General features: G+C 35.4%; 1 protein-coding gene across 7 annotated transcripts in view; it reads left to right on the top strand.

The window, feature by feature from the left end:
• Positions 1 to 18,441, top strand: part of COBLL1 (cordon-bleu WH2 repeat protein like 1) — a 183,517-nt gene that overhangs the window by 134,464 nt on the left and 30,612 nt on the right. For 5 of the 7 annotated variants that reach the window (XM_049887326.1, XM_049887325.1, XM_049887329.1 and 2 more), the window contains 4 exons: positions 1,459 to 1,687; positions 2,493 to 2,531; positions 7,482 to 7,579; positions 7,705 to 7,941. In XM_049887326.1, the coding sequence (XP_049743283.1) occupies positions 1,459 to 1,687; positions 2,493 to 2,531; positions 7,482 to 7,579; positions 7,705 to 7,941 (603 nt within the window). The remainder of the gene's footprint in view (positions 1 to 1,458; positions 1,688 to 2,492; positions 2,532 to 7,481; positions 7,580 to 7,704; positions 7,942 to 18,441) is intronic. The other 2 variants (XM_049887328.1, XM_049887327.1) reach the window with 1 other exon arrangement.

Raw genomic sequence — 18,441 nt, 5'->3', positions numbered from 1 at the left:
TGGTTCTTGATCTTTGGATTAACTAGAGTTTGGGGAAATAATTTAGACTTTAGATGGCCTTAAAGCGATCTATACAACTGTCTGAGAGTCTGACAATTTTGACTGACTGTATTTTAAAGTATTAAAAGGTTTTAGAATTTTTATATAAGCGTTCATTTAAAAATGTATTAAATTTTTTTTGATGTTTCCTTATACTTGGTAATCTATGGTTATAACTTACTAATTTCCAAATAATTGTTAATTTGAACTACAGTTTTTCAGTTTTCTTTAATGTATAAATTTTAAGCAAAAATTTTTAACCCCAATGATTCTGATATCATCAGTTCTTTTTTCTCTATAAAATTGCTCAGTTGCCATAGACAGTAAGGATGGAAGTCTATAAGTTTCAATACTCTCATTATAAACAACGTCAATCACTTTTTATTTCAAAAAATATATAAGTTTATATATTAAGTTGATCATTTACTTACAAGTTGAGAACCTATATTCTCATATTAATTTTTTCAAAAGGTATGACAGATTTTTTTTTTACTATATTAAAACATATTTGCTTTCGACAATGTGCTATTAAGAATTAGAGTATTGTACTGTTTTCCCTCTAGATAAGTTATACTGTTCATCTAGATGGAAATAGTTTTACTTAGGCTACAGCATGGGATTATATGTGGGGTTTGGGCTTTATAAAAAATGTTTAGCTTTGAGGGTCTGCAAACTGCAGATTTCACTTAGTATATTCACATATTTCTAAGTTATAAACACATGATTTAATTAAATTACATTAAAATTATAAAATGCTTAAAATTTTTCAATATTTTTGAATTAGTAGTATGAAATATATAAATAAGGATGATTTTAATATTCTTTACTATTATATCAAAATTAGCCAAAGTAGTTGTAGTGATATAGCTAGTATTCAGTGATAAATTCCTATGTGCCAGACACTCTGCTAAGCTGTTTATATGGCTTATCACATTTATCATGTTTCAAACAGAAACAAATATTTTCAAGGTTTAACAAACACAACCTTTTTTCTTTAAGACAACTGAAAAACCATTACGGAGATAAGCATTTCTCGTTTTATAAAGGATAGAATAATATACGTTTAATTTTATGTTATTATGTAGGTTTACTAATTTTAAAGTAAATATCCTAAGGAATAAAAAATTAAAAATCAGTAGTCCTGTTTATGAAATTTTGTTCCTTTTTGGATTTAAATCCACTTAATATTTTACTATACAGGGATTGTGAATTTAATCCAGATTATTTTATTAAGGTAACTAATGTTTGTTTCTAAGAATTTGCTTTGGATCTAGGAAGTAATATTGATTTTTAAAAAATTTACACCAAGATAGAAAAGTGCAGTGTCTTTATCATACAAATATGTAATTCTGTATTATCTCCTTATTCTGGACAGCATTGGAAAATGTCAGTTTGTGTCAAATATTTTATGTATTTCAGAAAACTGTGAGAGTAGTGATCAATTTTAAGAAAACACAGAAGACAATAGTGAGAGTTAGTCCACATGCATCCCTTCAGGAACTTGTTCCGATTATATGCAGCAAATGTGAGTTTGATCCATTCCATACGCTGCTGTTGAAGGATTATCAATCTCAGGAGCCACTCGACTTGACAAAATCCCTTAATGACCTGGGTCTAAGAGAATTATATGCCATGGATGTCAGCAGAGGTAAGTTGTGCTTTTTGTTTTATTCATTTGACAGGATGTGTTATATATATATGTGTGTGTGTATGTGTTTATAATATGGGTGTTCTTAAATTCTTAATTGCAAATTAATGGATCCACAGATAGAAGTAAAAACGTGTCTTTGGGAGTAAGAAAAATGAATATAAGAAAATTCAACTTGATTTCACTTTATGAAATTGGAATGAAAACTTTCTTATCTGTCATCCATACTTTACATTTTCCCATCTACCTATAAATTTTTTTGGTGGTATTTAATCTAATCTATGTGGATTTGAAAATTAAACGGAAATGAAAATTTACATGTTATGAATCCTCTGCTCTTCTAATCCAGTGTGATTTCCTAAAGACTGTAGTTTTATCTGAGTCTTAAGTTATCATTCAAGTCTGGAAGTTTCTTGACAATGTTTTTTTTTTAAGGTCAGAACCCAATATAAACTGGCTTATACAATGGATAAGTCTAATTCCAAAAGTGTTCTAACTAGAAATAGTTTACACTTTTAATCTATGGAAAATAATGTATTAAAATTTAGAGATCTTAGAGAATGTTGGTTCGTAAGGTATCTAATAGACAAATGCAAGCTTACTTAACATAAAGATGTTTCACTAGAAGAAATAAGTTTAGTGAAGGAGCCAATGACTTACACACTGTGCATAGGAACTTGAAACTTGGTCTGGATTTGTGACTTTATGTAATACACAGACTACTTTTACAACTCAGTGATGTTTTACAGTGAACAAACATCATTGTTACAGTCAATTTACCCTTTTTTACCCCCTCCTTCTGTAGACACTTCTGTTACTGCCTTCAATAAGTCATCTTTACAAGGTAAGACACATGAATCAGTAGCAACAAATTGTGACATGAATTCTCTATTTGTATTGGGTAAATTGAAAAATATGCTTCTAATTTTACTGTTTTTATACCATTATTAATGTGTATATTCTGGGAGAGATTTTAATTTAGAAAAATCTTTGGGTTTTATTTTTGAAGCAATAAGTTACACCCTGCCCCTTGATTTTTTAATTTAATTGCAATAATTACATTTCAATAATAATTTTGAAATGATATCATTCTAAGAATGTGAGAAAAACTCAAAAAATTATTTTGCCAGGCTCTTAATTAGATACAAATGCTAATAGTTTGGAAACCCTGGTGGCTTAGTGATTAAGAATTATGGCTGCTAACCAAAAGGTTGGCAGCTCAAATCCACCAAGCGCTTCTTGGAAACTCTGTGGGGCAGTTCTACTCTGTCCTATAGGCTCACTCTCAGTCGGAATTGACTCGACAGCAGTGGGTTTTGTTTTTTTGGCTAATAGTTCAGTGGTACTGTGGAAGAATCTCATATTATTTCCATTGAAGAATTATTTGCAAGAATCATGGTCTATTCATCATACGAAATTTTGCAGCCGTTAAATTGTGAATATTTTGTAGCAACATGGAAAAATGCTTATGCCAAATGGTCTTTTAAAGCATATAAATGGGTTTAATACAGTATGTAAAAAAAATTTTAATGAAATTTCTGAAAGGAAATACAGCAAAATTGTAATAGTGGTTACCTTTGTGTGTAGGACTATGGGTGATTTTTTTTCCACCCTTCTTTATGTTGCAGAATTTTATAATTTTTTTTTATGTAGTACTTTCATAAGGGGAGGAAAACTTTATTAAAATTGTACAATAATAATAAGCTCTGGATGACTTTTTTCCACTTTTAAAAAAAGATAGGCTCTCGTAATTGATTACTGTAATAATTACCGCCTTAAAAATGAAAAAGAGCGTAAACTGTGCACATTACGTGTTATTGGAATTTTCTTTTTTTATTACTTCCAGTTCTCCCAAAGTACACTGAGCCTGTCAATTCTAAGAGTTATACATACATAAGTAATAGTATGATTATTTATGACTGGTGACTGTTGCAAAGACTACCTTAATTAAAGAAGTCAAAGATTTTTAAGATCTTAAGATGCGTGTTGGTTAAGAGTCACAAGATTAAAAAAAAAAAAAAAAAAAGCCTGTTGCCATCCAGTTGATTCTGACTCATAGCAACCCTATAGGACGGAGTAGAACTGCCCCGTTGTGTTTCCGAAGAGTGCCTGGTGGATTTAAATTGCCAGCCTTTTGTAGCAGCTATAACACTTAACCACTGCTCCACCAGGGCTTCCAGTGAACAAGAACAGATTAATTATAGGAAAAAAAGAGTAAACAACAGGAACAGATTTGTGGTGAATGGGAACCTGCTCATCCTTTCTGCCTAAGTTATACATCTCCATTTCTGAGTCACTGGGCAGGCAGCTGTGGACCAGAAGTCAGCAGGTGTCTCTCTCTCTCTCAGCAGGTGTGTCATCAGGTCTGGTCAGTGTGGTGTGGCTGTTTTCTCAGCACCTTTTCTTGGCTGAGTTGGGCCCCCTATGCTTGCTGGTCCAGCTTTCAACCAGTACCTTTGGGACAACCCTGCACCAGTGCCAGGGTGAGGCCCGGCACAGTGACAACTCTTGAAGCAAAACTGTTTTACAGGCAACCCCTGTGCGGTGTATGCCCAAGCCTCTGCTCTTTTGGAGACCTCCTTCCCAGAGGTGCCCAGCTGTGTTGACAACCTCCTGCCTAGGGGTGCCAAGCTTCACTACGTGGGCCAACTCTGCCCACCGCTACCCTCTGTCGGTCTCATGGTTCCCACTGCTCATACTACTGCCACTGTGGTTTTTTCTGCCACTCAGTTCTGCTGTGCTTGCCAGCATTTCTCAGTCTTCAGTGTTACCAGCTCACTGAGTATTCCAGCTCAGTGTTACAGCCCTTCACCTCTATAACAGCTTTTCTAGGCAGTTCTCAGCACAGGGCCTCATGTCCAAAGGACATTTTTCACTCCTGACTCTCCTGGATCAGGAGGTCACATCTGAGCCTTGACATTCTAGGGTTCTTATTGGTCACTGGGCAGGCCCCCCAGCCAATCTGGTACTACTGGGTGGGATTTCCCCAGTAAATCTGAGTGAAAGTCACTGGGTAGGACCCTCCCCCCAGCCAATCTGAGTAAAGGTGAACTATGAGAGGGCCACCCCAGCAAATCCATGTATTGTAAACCAACCAACTCCTTGCAAGGTGCTTATGCAGATAGCCAACTGAGCAATCCTTTAGGGATTGTGCCCCAATTAATCATTTTGGGAGAATTACAAGCCCATGGCCAGAAAGGCTCCATAAACCCATTTCACCACATGTGATCTATCTGCAAATGAAATAGTGGCATTTCTACCAAAAAAATATATATATATAATAAATCATCTTTAAGTGGATACTAGTTTCAGCTGTACCATTTAATCCCTGTGTATCCATGTACAAGTTAGTTGAACTCTGGTCATCTAGCTCCTCAGATACTTAATGTAGTGACATCATCTGCTTCCATTTCTTGACATCCATTGGGGTAAATGGAACCATCCCCTAAACTATAAAAAGGGCTCAGAATGATTACTTGTTATTAAGAAATAAATTAAAAAAAAAAAGGCATGTTGAAGAAAAGTCTAACTACAAACTGCTATTCACATGTGCATTATCAATTGTTAGTGTTGTCAATAAGCTCATTACGAAAATGTTACTTTTTTAATATTAGAAATACCAGGATAAAGATTTTATTTGTAAAATATAGTTGTCCTTTAATATGTTATTGAGGCATATTGCATTAATATATTTATTGGTGTTAACTATCTTTGCATTCCTGGAGTAGCCCCTACTTGTCATAATTTATTTGGTCATTTAAACATGTCTTTAAATAAAACCACTTAAGACTATACATTTACCCCTAAGTTCTGTTTTAGCTATTTCCCGCAAGTTTTGATAGTCGGCACATTTTTTTTTTAATGTCATGTAAATGATGTTGTTATTTATCATAAAACCTGTATATTGCTTGATAGAAATGTTTTGTTTTGTTTTTTTCTAATCCCACTGCTTATGATTGAAACTTTTTTAAAAAAACTATTTTCACTTATTGTCGATGAAACCAGGACATTTGTCGTATAGAGATTTTCACATTCTGGATTTTGCATATTACATGTCATGGTGTCGCTTAACATGTTCTTCTCCCCTCTGTATTTCCTGGATTATTAAAGCTAGAGACTTGGTCAGATTTGGTTGAGATATTTTGGGCAAGAATACTTCTTAGGTGCTATTATGTACTTCTATTCAGAGGCATGTAATGTCTAGTTGTGTTTTTGTTATCAACTATTGATGATTAAGAGCTACGGCTGCTAACCAAAAGGTTGGCAGTTCGAATCTACCAGGTGCTCCTTGGAAACCGTATGGGGCAGTTCTACCCTGTCCTATAGGGTCGCTATGAGTCAGAATCTACTTGACGGCAACAGGTTTTTTGATGATGGTTGCTTAGATCTTAGTTAATTAGGGGTTGCAGAATGGTGACATTCTATGCAAATATTCCTTTAAATTATTAATTGGAATATTTCTAAAAAGCAAACTTTCTCATATCAGCTTATTTACTACCTTGAGGTAGAATTCATTCTGAAAAGGAAGGATACATGTGTAAATCTTTCCCTTCATTAGGTTTTTAAATAGTGTGTTGGTTCTTTAGCATTATACAACAGTGAACAATGAGTATTAATGAGAAGCATTATGAACACTTTGACTCGAATATATACTATGTATTTCAATCTATTGATTTATTATTCTTATTGATGCTCAAATTGACCTGGCTTTTTCCAATAGAAGGCTTATTAGATTGTTTCTTGAGTCCTTTTGATATGACCCCAGTAGACTTTGATAACTTTTTTCCTGGTATGAAAAGATGTTCCAGGTTCATCTTGTACATTTCTTCATACAAAGAATCAAGTATTCTCAAATATTTGTTGTTCCTCTTAGTGGGACATGGTAGAGACAGTCTGGGCCAGGGTGGCTCCATACTACTGGATTTGTCATTTTTGGGATTAGGTCCTTTCAGTGGATATTAGGAAACACGTTTTTTGGAAAATTTTGAAGAAATATAATGTACATAGTCTTGTGGTTTGACATTTGCCATTCTGATTACAGTGGGGTTTCTCAACCTTGGCACCGTTGACATTTTGGACTGGATAATACTTTTCTTGTGGGAAGCTGTCCTGTGCATTGTAGAATTTTTAACATCATCCCTCACCCCTACCCACTAGATTCCCATAGCACATGTCTCTCCACCCCCAGTTGTGACAACCAAAAGGTCCTGAAACATTGTCGCATATCCCCTGGGGGAGGATTACCCCCAGTTGAGAAACACTGATTCTAAAAAGTTTAACATTTATGAAACATTTAACAAAGTACTAAGTAACTATAGTAAAGCATGTTTTACAGAATAAAATATTTCATGATAGTTTAGCCCTGAGATGGAATTATAATTCAAAATAAACAATGGAACAAACTTAGGGAAGTGACTCTGTATCTCAGTTAATTCCAAGTTTTTTTTTTTTTTTACCTTCTGAAATGTTGGTCATTATAAATAAAACACAGACTACTGAGTCACAGCTGAGTTTATGCTCTGTCACTTCCTGGTGTTGGCCCTGAGTATGTTTCTTAGTTTCTTTAAGCTTCTTTTCCTTTGCTTTGAAAAATAGTAAGCTTGCTTGTTGGATTGAACATTAAATAGGATACTACATGTAAGTAAGGTGCCTAGCAGAGTTCCTGATTCAGAGTCAACTATAAATAGTAGCTTTCATCATTTGCTAATTTTTTAAAGGGAAGATAATAGAATGAAGCCTTGAAAAGGAACATGAAACCTCATCTAAAAAGCAAGGTGCTTTTCTTCTGTTTTAGAGTCCTGCCAAATATCACAAGACCTAGAAACGATGAAGGAGAAAGAAAACAAAGGATTTTTCAGCTTTTTTCAACGCAGTAAGAAAAAGCGGGAGCAAGTAAGTATTTTGTTTTCTGGTGTAGAATTTCATAAGATTCTTGAAATCTTTTTTTTTTTTAATTGCAGGTGCTTTGTATCCTGAAATTATAGGTAGATTTTTTTTTTCTTTTTATCCTTTATTAGGCTGCAAGTGCCCCTGCAACCCCTCTAATAAGTAAGCCTCGCCCAACTTTCACAAGGCCCAATACCATTTCCAAACAGTATATTTCAAACACCCTGCCATCAGATGCACCCAAGAAGAGGCGGGCTCCATTGCCTCCAATGTCAGCATCTCAGAGCACCCCACAGGACCTCGCCAACACCCAGGAGAGGCCAGCTTCATGTGTAGTAAAATCCCTGAGTGTGGATGAAACAAATAAGGTGAGTAGTGTTTTGTTTTATTAGGTAGGGCAAGGGGCCATCTATTTTTCCTCTTACCTAACTTATCTATTTCCACATGGATTACTAATAAAGTTGGTAACTAGTTACTAAGTTAGTAACTAACTAGTTATACTAACTTGTAATAAGATTAATAACTAGTTACTAATAAAGTTGATAATGGGAAAAGATTGTGTAGTTCTGTGATGCAGTAAAGAATGAATATGCCAAGTGTAAGTAGTTTTCCCATTGGAGCAAATAAATGATGCATAAACCTTAAAGTCCTTATTTACTGAAGCTTTTGGTCCTTGTTTAATGCATATATGCTCCAGTAATTTTAGAAACAAGAATACTTATTTTGGAACTTTTTTTTTTCTTTTTAATAGTAGTATGATCTTTATGTTGGAGTCATGGGTTCTTTAAATAAATTTTCTTGATCTGACTCTGAGATTCTCAGAGGGATTGCTGGTGTCTGCCTGGTACATAGGTCACCTGGAGGCACAGTGGTTAAGCTCTTGGCTGCTAACCAAAAGGCCAGTGGTTTGAAACAACCAGCTACTCTGTGGGAAAAAGATGTGGCAGTCTGCTATTGCAAAGATTACAGCCCTGGAAACTTGATGGCAGTCCTGCTCTGTCCTATAGGGTCACTACGAGTCGGAATCAACTCAGTGGCAGTGGGTAAGGGGCCTGGTACACAGTTAGATGCTCAATAGTAAAACAAATGAGTCTCTTCAGAATATATTGCAATTGCTTTTACGCACTCCTATCTCCAAAATATTATTTTAGGTTTACTTTTCCTCGAACTTTCTTATTATTGTTGTTATCTTAAATCCAAATTTTTCTTAAGAATGCCTTTTTTGTGGAGATCCATTCGTATATCCCTGTTTATTCATGTGGAATATGTGAATATTTAATTATTATAGACTATGAGGCCATATATTTTGTTGCTTGTATTCAGATAAAATATGATTTAAATAGCTTTCAAAGCAAATTTTATTATGAAGTAATTAAGGCACTGAGAAGTTTTCTTGTATTTAGTTAAGAACTTTTATTTCCCACGTGAAAGCTTAGTAAATTCAATGCTCAAGTAAATGAACTCATCCCAACTACCTAATAGATGTTTCTCTGCTTCTTTAACTTTACTTTAAAAAGTTTTCAAACTGTAGTTTGTAAACTGTCGTGTGTGTCTTTAGAAAGTAAATAGTAACTGTAAAAGAAATGGACAAAGAATGCTTAAACTCCACAGTGATCTAGAAAATCATCCATTTAAGTTATCTTCTTATTCCTATTAAGAGTCTTTTTGTCTAATTTAATGTCTGGTATAAAATCCCATCTTAAAAATCAGTTGTTGTTATGTTGTTAGCTGCAGTCGAGTTGATTCTGACTCACAGCGACCCCATTTACCATAGAACAAAACACTGCCTGGTCCTGCACCACGCTCACAATCGTTATGCTTGAGCCCAGTATTGCAGACACTGTCAATCCATCTTTTTGAGGGTTTTCTTCCTTTCAGTAGGAGAGTTATTTATTTTTTTTTCACATTATAAAATTTTTTACTGACAAATTTTTTTTCCGAGTAACTTCTGAGAGTTGGGTGAAACTTTGCAAAGGAAGTGATTCTTGAGCTAAGTCTTAAGATAGGTGTGGGAGTGCATTAGTCAGACGAGAGGGACCCTGTTCAAAGACATAGGGTTGTGAAGACGGTGGCATGCCTGGGCATGAGCAAGAAACAGATTGAAACTGAATGAAATAAGCAGGGGCCGAGTCAATGTACCCAAAACCTTCATTTTTTGTGGCTGTAACCTTTAAATTTCTTCATAGTAAGTCATTTACTATCTATGTACAACAGAATGAAACATTGCCTGGTCCTGTGCCACCCTTACAATTGTTGCTATGCTTGAGTGCATTGTGCCAACCCATCTTGTTGAGGGTCTTTCTTTTTTTCTCTCACTCTCTGCTTCACTAAGGGTGATGTCCTACTACAGGGACCGGTCCCTCCTGATAACATGTCCAAAGTATGTGAGACAAAGTCTTGCCATTCTTGCTTCTAAGGAGCATTCTGGCTGTACTTCTTTCAAGACAGATTTGTAGCTACTGAACTCCATTTTTTTCTTTATATAGAAATAAATCTTAGCCCCTGCTCTCAAATCTTTATTCCAGCTATCCTCACCCAATCTATTTCCAGGAAATTTCCTTTGTGCTAGGATCCCCAAGAGGTCTATGTTGTCTTTCTAATAGTCTGCTTTTTAAACTCTAGGCTGCACTACCAGTGACCTCACCAAAAGCTATTTCTTTTGATTTTCACCCTCTGATCTATGACTGATTGGTGTCCTCATGTTAAGTAATCTTTTTTTTAATATGTTGCCTCTGGCAAATTGCACATTTTTATTTCTAATTATTGTTTTCTTTTGATCTGGACATCTGGATAGTTCTTTGATGTATTGTTCAATAACCCAGACCCAAAAACCCAGTGCCATCGAGTCCAAAAATATTTATTTTTCCCTAGAGAAGCTAAAGAGCCGTTTTTTAATTTATTCATTACAAAATTTTTTAATGATTAAGTTTTAGTCCTGTTTGTGACTGTGTGTTTGTGTGTGCATGTGTACATGTTTGAACATGTGATCTTGTGCCATAAAATTCATCTTGGCACTTATTTTCTTGGCAGTATTTGATGTGATTTATTGCCCTTGGCCTTGATTTTTTTCTCTCCATTGGTCTTGATTCTCTTCTTTCATCTCTCTTATCTGATTTTTTCCTGCCTCTACTTCCTTTACCCATTTTCTAAATTTGCTGTGGTTGGACGCCATTAAGTCAATTTCGACCCATAGCAACCCCATGTGACACAGTAGCACTGCCCCATAGGGTTTTCTTGGCTTTAATCTTTATGAAAGCAAATCACCAGGTCTTTCTCCTGCAGAGCTGCTAGGATGTTATTAGAACTGCCAACCTTTCAGTGCGCAGCTGAGCACTTGACCATTCGCACTACCAGGACTACTCAAATTCTTGGTGTTAGCCTCTGTTGTACCCTTTCTGAAAAGACATCTATGTGAATTCACGTGCTGATTGTTCTTAGCTTTGTAGTTCCAATCCCAATATTTTTCCAGTTGCGGTTGAAATCCGTCTTGCTTATTGACTCATCACTACCTGGAACTCAGCATATTTAAAACCAAATTCATATTTTTTTCTCCCAGATTGCAAAGCTTGAGATCATCTTTGATGTGTTCTTTTTCTTTTCAGATCCAGGCAGTGATCATTCCTTCACTCAATCTGCCTTCATAATGTCTCCTCATCCTTCCCTCCATTCGCCCTGCTCTAGACATGCCTAGAGATACCCAGAGCAAAGTGTGAGAGGAAGAGGACATGTTTCTCCACTTCTCTGTTCAGAATACTCTGTGGCTGGGAGATTTGCATTTCTTTATTATCACATTCCAGTTCAGAAACCTTGGATAGCCAGCTGTTGTTTTCTTGACACTCAAGGTCCCTCATAAATTGATGACAACTTTACTTGCAAATTTTAATTCTTTATAATGCTCAGCACGCTTCAAACTCTAACCAGAAGACTTGACTTGCTGTTTCTCATGCAAACTCCTGCTGCTTCTCCTTTTAGATTGAGTGGCTCCACCTCTATCTTCTTCATCCCTACTCACCTATTCAAATTATACCTGTTGTTTTTTCTACTAGATGAGAATTTTCTAAAGATTCCAGCACAGAGTTATCTTTACTCTCTCTGAATTTGTCTCTCTTGTGCTTTTTCATTTTGTTTGTTTTAATTTATATACTCACATGATATAAAATTCTAAAGATGAAAAGGGAAATACAGCAAAAAATCTTGCCCTACCCGTATCCAAAAGCAGCCATATTAGCAATTTCTGGGTACCCTTTCAGAGAGAATGCATACATATTCAAACAAATATTTGTGCTACATATTATTTCCCCCCCAGATGGTCATATGCTATATACACTATATTATATCTCACTTTTTGATATTGAATTATGTTATTTTGAAGATTCTTATCAGTACATAAGGGGCTTCCCCTTTTTAAAGGCTACGTAGTATTACATTGATGGATATAATATGATTAACTTCTCCTGTTTTCTAGAGATAAACATTAAGGTTATATGATTGTTTAAAGCTTGTAGTGCTGTTAAGTTTTCCCTTTTTTCTCTCCCCATCCAGAAAGCAGGAATTGTGTTCTCTTGCAAAACTTTGTAATACAATAGGTATTCAAGATAATTGATAAGTTGTTAGGTGCCATCGAGTCAGTTCTGAGTCATAATGATCCTATGTAGAACAGAACAAAACACTGCCCTGTTATGTGCCATCTGCAAACAATTATTACTATGTTTGAGCCCAATGTTGCAGCCACTGTGTCGGTCCATCTCGCTGAGGGTCACACGGCTAGATACGGTATATACAATGAGAGTATCTTTCATACCTAGAAGCGAAGCATAACAGAATTTGAACATTTCATTTATATATCTGGCACATTGTCATGTGTTCTTAGATAACTTAAAAATTGCATATATTCACTTTTATAGCAACTGGTCTACATGATTGTTAGCAACATTTTCTCTTAAATAAACTTTTATGGAAATGCCAGAATTTTGGCAAGGTTATATTGAAAGCGGAAACCCTGGTGGCGTAGTGGTTAAGTGCTACAGCTGCTAACCAAAGGGTCGGCTGTTCGAATCCACCAGGCGCTCCTTGGAAACTCTATGGGGCAGTTCTACTCTGTCCTATAGGGTCGCTATGAGTCAGAATCAACTCGACGGCACTGTTTTTTTTTTTTTTAATATCGAAAGCTTAAGGATCAACAACTAAAATAAAATGTACATTACATGATAGAATTGACTCTTAAATTGATGCAGATATACAAGAAATTCAGAGCATATACATTTACGGGTAAATTTTACTTTACTGCTTACTTAATTTAAATTTAAAATCAAAGATAGTCATTGTCACTATACGCCTTTTATAACAATTTAGAAAGGCATCATTTTTGATGGCATGCTTGGAAAAAATGTGAATGGAAAAAAATATGTATGACAGGATCAGTTCTAAGTCCATGAAGGATTTTCCCTGCAATTTTTCTTGTTTAGGTTGTAAAAGAAGCCACAAGGGTGCGCTGTTTAACAGAAGTACAGCATTCTGACTTTTCCAGTTTTTTTCCTAATGCATCCTTTAATAACGCAGAAAGAAAATGTTTGTTTTTTAATGGGTGAAGTGATGGAAAATGGAGATTAAAGTAATGCATGACAAAGTTATTTATAATTATCATAGTTTAATTCATCTGGATCTATTGGTGTTCTTTTAAGTAGTCATTGATTTGATAAAAACTATGTCTTTGTTTTTTTTTTTAATGTCTTAGTCAAGACTTACAAATGTCCGTCTATCTATAGCTTGGAAAAAATGGTCAACACATAATATTTTGTAGGTTTTTTTTTGGCTGTCCGTATTTCATAATTTGCCTCATTTCTCTAAGACTTTTCTCAGTATTGGCAGTTAAAGGTATTTGGAAAGTGATTTTAGAGCTTAAACTGTATGTTCCCTCAAAAATTGTTCCTTTTCTGAGTTAATGTTGACAACTGAGTGTATGGTTTCCAGAGCAGTCAAGGAAGAACCAAGTTAGTCAAATAATCTATCCAAACCTTTCTTTGGAATGTTTTACATCTAAAATTATTTTCACCATCTAAAGAGTATAACCATCAAAGTAAATATTTGACTGTCATTGCTGTAGTGTCCTTGTCACGTCCCCAATTTCTCTGCACTCTCACATGATTTCAAGCCCTATGTCATTTTCCGTTGAAAAGGCAAATATATCGCCTTCTGGAAAAATGTTCTTTTGGAAAAGAGGGCTTTCTAATTAGAAATTATCTGGCAGTTTTTCTTGCTACTTTTTTGCCTTTTGTAAATATGATTCTGCCTAAAGATTTGAAATGCAGTTTGTGCAGCAAGATATATCATGGCTGACTCCTGCCGTTATTCACATGAGCCATATTGCATATGCTGTCGTGTAAAAAGTATATAATTATTCACAATAAAATTGATATTTATGACACTCAGAAATTTAAAAACATTGACTTAAATCAAAAGTGACTTAGAATTCTGGGATTAAAACTAAGTTAAGAAACCCAGTTACTGCGCATTTCCTGGTGACCAAGCATCTGAAAAGCACATTTAATAAATCAATGGTCAAAGGATGCCCTGGTCATATTAACTGCTGAGCCATTTTAAACCCTTTTTATATTAGAAGAAGAGTTGGACGGAAGTTGCTGGTTATTGTGTCCCATAGAATTCAGAGAGCCTTTTGGGGAAATTTTGTTCATCTTTGCACATGTTTGGTCTAGCTTTGCTTCTTGGAATTATGTATGCAACAGTGATCAGCTTTTGCCCTGGCTACCATGGTGCATCATTTTCTTTGGGATATTGGGTTTTGGATGGAAGCATAGATAGGAATGACCTCGATTGGACATTTTGTTTGGTTTCATTTTGCATTCTCCTGCAGAGAAATACTCAAATATTGAGAAATTGAAATTCTTTGCCTTCCAGTATTATGCAAGTGAAATTTAATACTTCGCGTGAGATTAACAACTGATTTAATTGGCTTTTAAAAAATGTTTTACATTATCCATTTCTTAGTTTTAATTTTTGATGTTTTCATGTTTTACAAGGAGAAAAGATGATATAATATTGTCAGGTACTTATGTACAAATATGTACTCGATCTTAGTTTTGCCTAATGAATTCTAATCCTACTTATTTTACTCAGTGTTATTAAGGCTGTACTTCTCTGTTGTAACACAGCATGTATTTGTACTCTCTAAGAAATATGCCTCTTTTAAGTTTTTTCTCCTGATTATCACATAACATTTGATTGTCCCATTCTCTCGTATGCTTATTGTATAGAAAGTGGACTACTCACATAATTTACAATTGCCTAGAAACAGTGGTTACCATGGCATTTTCAACTGACATACCGAATACAGCAGTCTGGTCTTCTGAAAATATGATTTGTTTCATTCAGTACAGAAAGCCACCAGCACATGTAACATTTAATCTACTTCTCTTTTTAAGGCTTTACCAGGTATAATACATGCTTTGTCTTTGTAGTTTTCATCAGATTTTCAAAGAGTCATAATCCTGATAACCAAAGTAATGGCTAATGTTTATATACAGCACACACACCAGTTGTCAATCAATTCCAAATCGTGACGTCCCCAACTGTGTCAGAATATAAGTGTGTTCTGTAGGTTTTTCAATGACTGGTTTTTCAGAGGTGTATTGCCAGGCCTTTATCTTCTAAGACACTTAAACCTCCAACCTCTGGGTTAGCAACCAAATGTGTTAACCGTTTCTACTACCCAGGGACTCCAGTGCTTATATAGTGCTTATTAATATGATAGGCGCCCTGGTGGCACAGGGGTTAAGAGTTAGGCTGCTAACCAAAAGGTCATTAGTTTGAATCCACCAGCTGCTCCTTGAAAACTCTGACTTACAGGGTTGCTGTGAGTTGGAATCGACTCAACAGCAACCATACTATATACTAGGCAAGGTTCTAAGCACATCACTCATTAAAAATCCTCACAAAAACCCTCTGAGCCATTGAATTTAGGGTTCTGCTAGCTTTCTATCTGACTTTAAAGCAACTCTGCTCATTATAAAGTAACTCAGCCTTAAAGAATACTACTACTTAAACAACAATAGGCCATTTATGGAATTAAGATTGGAAGTTCTTTTTTAGTATACAAAAAGTTACAGCTCTCTGAAGTTACGTACTAAACTGACAAAATAGCATTGAAAATAATCAGTGATGGGAGACTTCCTTTACAAGTCCTCATGGTGTATTAACTTGGCCTCTCTACCACTGTGACTTGACTTTCACTGGTAACCAGCATGTACCGTGTTAGAAGAGGCCAGGGCAGAGAGAGGCAGGTTTGGATCCATGGTGCAAACCCTGTAAAGTCCCTTGGATCAAGCCTGCCATACTGCCTTTACTCCCCTTCTGGAATGAACTCAATTGACCCCAATGTGTTTCCTTGAGTGCTATGTCACTTTTTTTTTTTTTTTTTAAATTCCCGCAGCCCTAAATTCTGTTAACATGTATATATATGTCTGGTATTCTCATACCCTGCTCCCCTAGGCACACCTCTGTCCTGATCATTATGACAACCACAGAGAATCATCATTAGCACCATCTCTTTTTTTACCGTGATCTTGGGCTCTGCTTCCTACTGGTTCATCATGTCTTTCTTCATGTGAGATAATACTATTGAATTAGGCCCTCATCTCTGGGCAATTTTAAGATTTCAGTAGTAAAATGTTAACCAGTAGTAAGGATTGGTTATGTGCTGTCTCAAATTACTGTAGAGTTAATGAAATAAAAGCCCAGATTGCCTCAGGAAGAGAAATATGAAAACCTGGCAAGAGTATAACACAGGTTGTTAAATGTTTGTTCTCTTTCTCTCTGATCTGCGTAGAGAAGGGTTTGTAAGTATGTTGTGGCAGAAGAAGGCCTGGTTTGTCTTGAGACATACTCTTGGATTCTGATAGAAGGTCTGTTACATTTTTCTTTGTCACTGTACTTCTCACCGTCTTTGTCTTCTCTGTTTTCATCTCCTTCTATCTTGAGCAAGCTTTTTAACTTCTCCATGGCTTGGTCGTCTCTTCTGTGGAATAAGGTTTTGTAACTAAATTTCCCAAAGTCTCTTATAATTCTAATATTATAGAATGATTTTATTCTTGTTATCTTTTAAAATTGGCTGTTAACAGATGAAAGCGCTTTGTTGCAGGGACTTTTGGTTTGATTAGTGTTAACCAGATACTGGTGGTTTTGGACATTATTTTTCTGAGGGTTTTTGAACTTGAAGTATAACATCAAAATAAAACATTGATAACTGACATCTCTCTCCCTCAATTCTTAACTGCAACACAAAAGTCAACACAAGTGCTTTGACCATCATTAAAAATAGGCAGAAGACATAAAGTTTAAGATATACACAAGTTAATGGATTTGATAACCAGAAGATAAAAATGTTATTATTGACCAGTGATGAATTTAAAACTAGTTGACTTTTAAAAGAAGTTTAGTGGCTAGCTTGGCTAGTTCTGCCATTTAGAATATTCTCAAAGGGTTAGTTTTTGTTAGTAACCAAAAAAGGCACAAGTTACTAATGGTGGTGGTATTTAGAACACCTATAAGTGAACCCAGTTCTGATCTCATTATTTTCTCTCAGAGGAACACCCTCAAAATTGGCAGAATATTTAGTTCTGGGTCAACAGAACTAAACAAAACTAAAGATTAATTCAGACAAAGATTAGACTGGACTATAAAACATAATACTCGTGAAGAGTGTGCTTCTTAATTCAAGTAGATACCCAAGACCAAACGGGCAGCTCCTGTCCAGAGGCCGGATGAGAAGGCAGGAGGGGACAGGAACTGGCTGAATGGACACAAGAAACCCAGATGTAAAGAGTAAATGGATTGTCACATTATAGGGATTGCAACTAATGTCAGATAACAATATGTGTATAAATTTTTGTATGAGAAATTGAGCTGTAAACTTTCACCTGAAGCACAATTAAAAAAAAAAAATCTGCAGAATATATAACTGCTTACATCGTGTGAATTTAAGGGTTCTAGGCCCTGATAACTACTGCCTCATATCTCCTTTCTCTATTTCCAATTGTCTGGCATCTGAAATGTCCCCTATTTCTTAATCTCCTTCACTTTAATATGTTATGATATTTCTTAATCTTAGTTGACCTAGACAGGCCAAGATTTTCAGTGATGTCCCTGAAGGATTTTAAAACAGGTGTTTAAATAGAGATTAGAAAAACAAAGTACATGAGTCCTAGATTTTTGGGAGTGGGGAGAAAATGCCAGTCAAGGGGGAAGATGGAACAGGAATAAAATACAAACTTGCCTGTCCCCACCAAAAGATACCATTCTCCCAAACACTTCTCATAAACAAAGAAAGAAATTAGTGTGTATGCTATCATCCGATACAAACCAAATTCTCTGTGTGTGTGTGTGTGTGTGTGTGTGTGTGTGTGTGTGTGTATGTGGAGTATACAGATACAAAAGGCATGTGTGAAAGGATGGACACCAAACTTCCGTTAGGTGACCTATGTTTGCTGGGGTTTATAGTTCTTTTTCTTTCTTTTTTCTCATTAATTTATGTATTGTTTGCATCTTATGAGATAGTGCTAACTTTATGATCAAATCAACAATATTATAGATTTCATTATGATTTAAAAATCTTGTCTTCACAGCTTTGCCAGTTTTGTAAATTCAGTACAGTACCTCATACGTCCTATGCTATATTCATGGTAGCATAATAATTGTATGTATAATAATATTGAAGTTTAAGGACACTGACTTGGTTTTCTAAGTTGTAAAATTATTTCAGAAAGAATACTTCTGCTAAAAGTTAAAGGAAAACTACAAGCTTCATCTTCAGTTATATATAAAGTTCAGTCAATGGGACAATTAGTAAATTTGAG

Source organism: Elephas maximus, chromosome 6 (assembly GCF_024166365.1).
Source record: "Elephas maximus indicus isolate mEleMax1 chromosome 6, mEleMax1 primary haplotype, whole genome shotgun sequence".
NCBI lineage: Eukaryota > Metazoa > Chordata > Mammalia > Proboscidea > Elephantidae > Elephas > Elephas maximus.
Note: the sequence above shows the minus strand (reverse complement) of the source record. Positions and strands in the feature narration are given on the sequence as shown.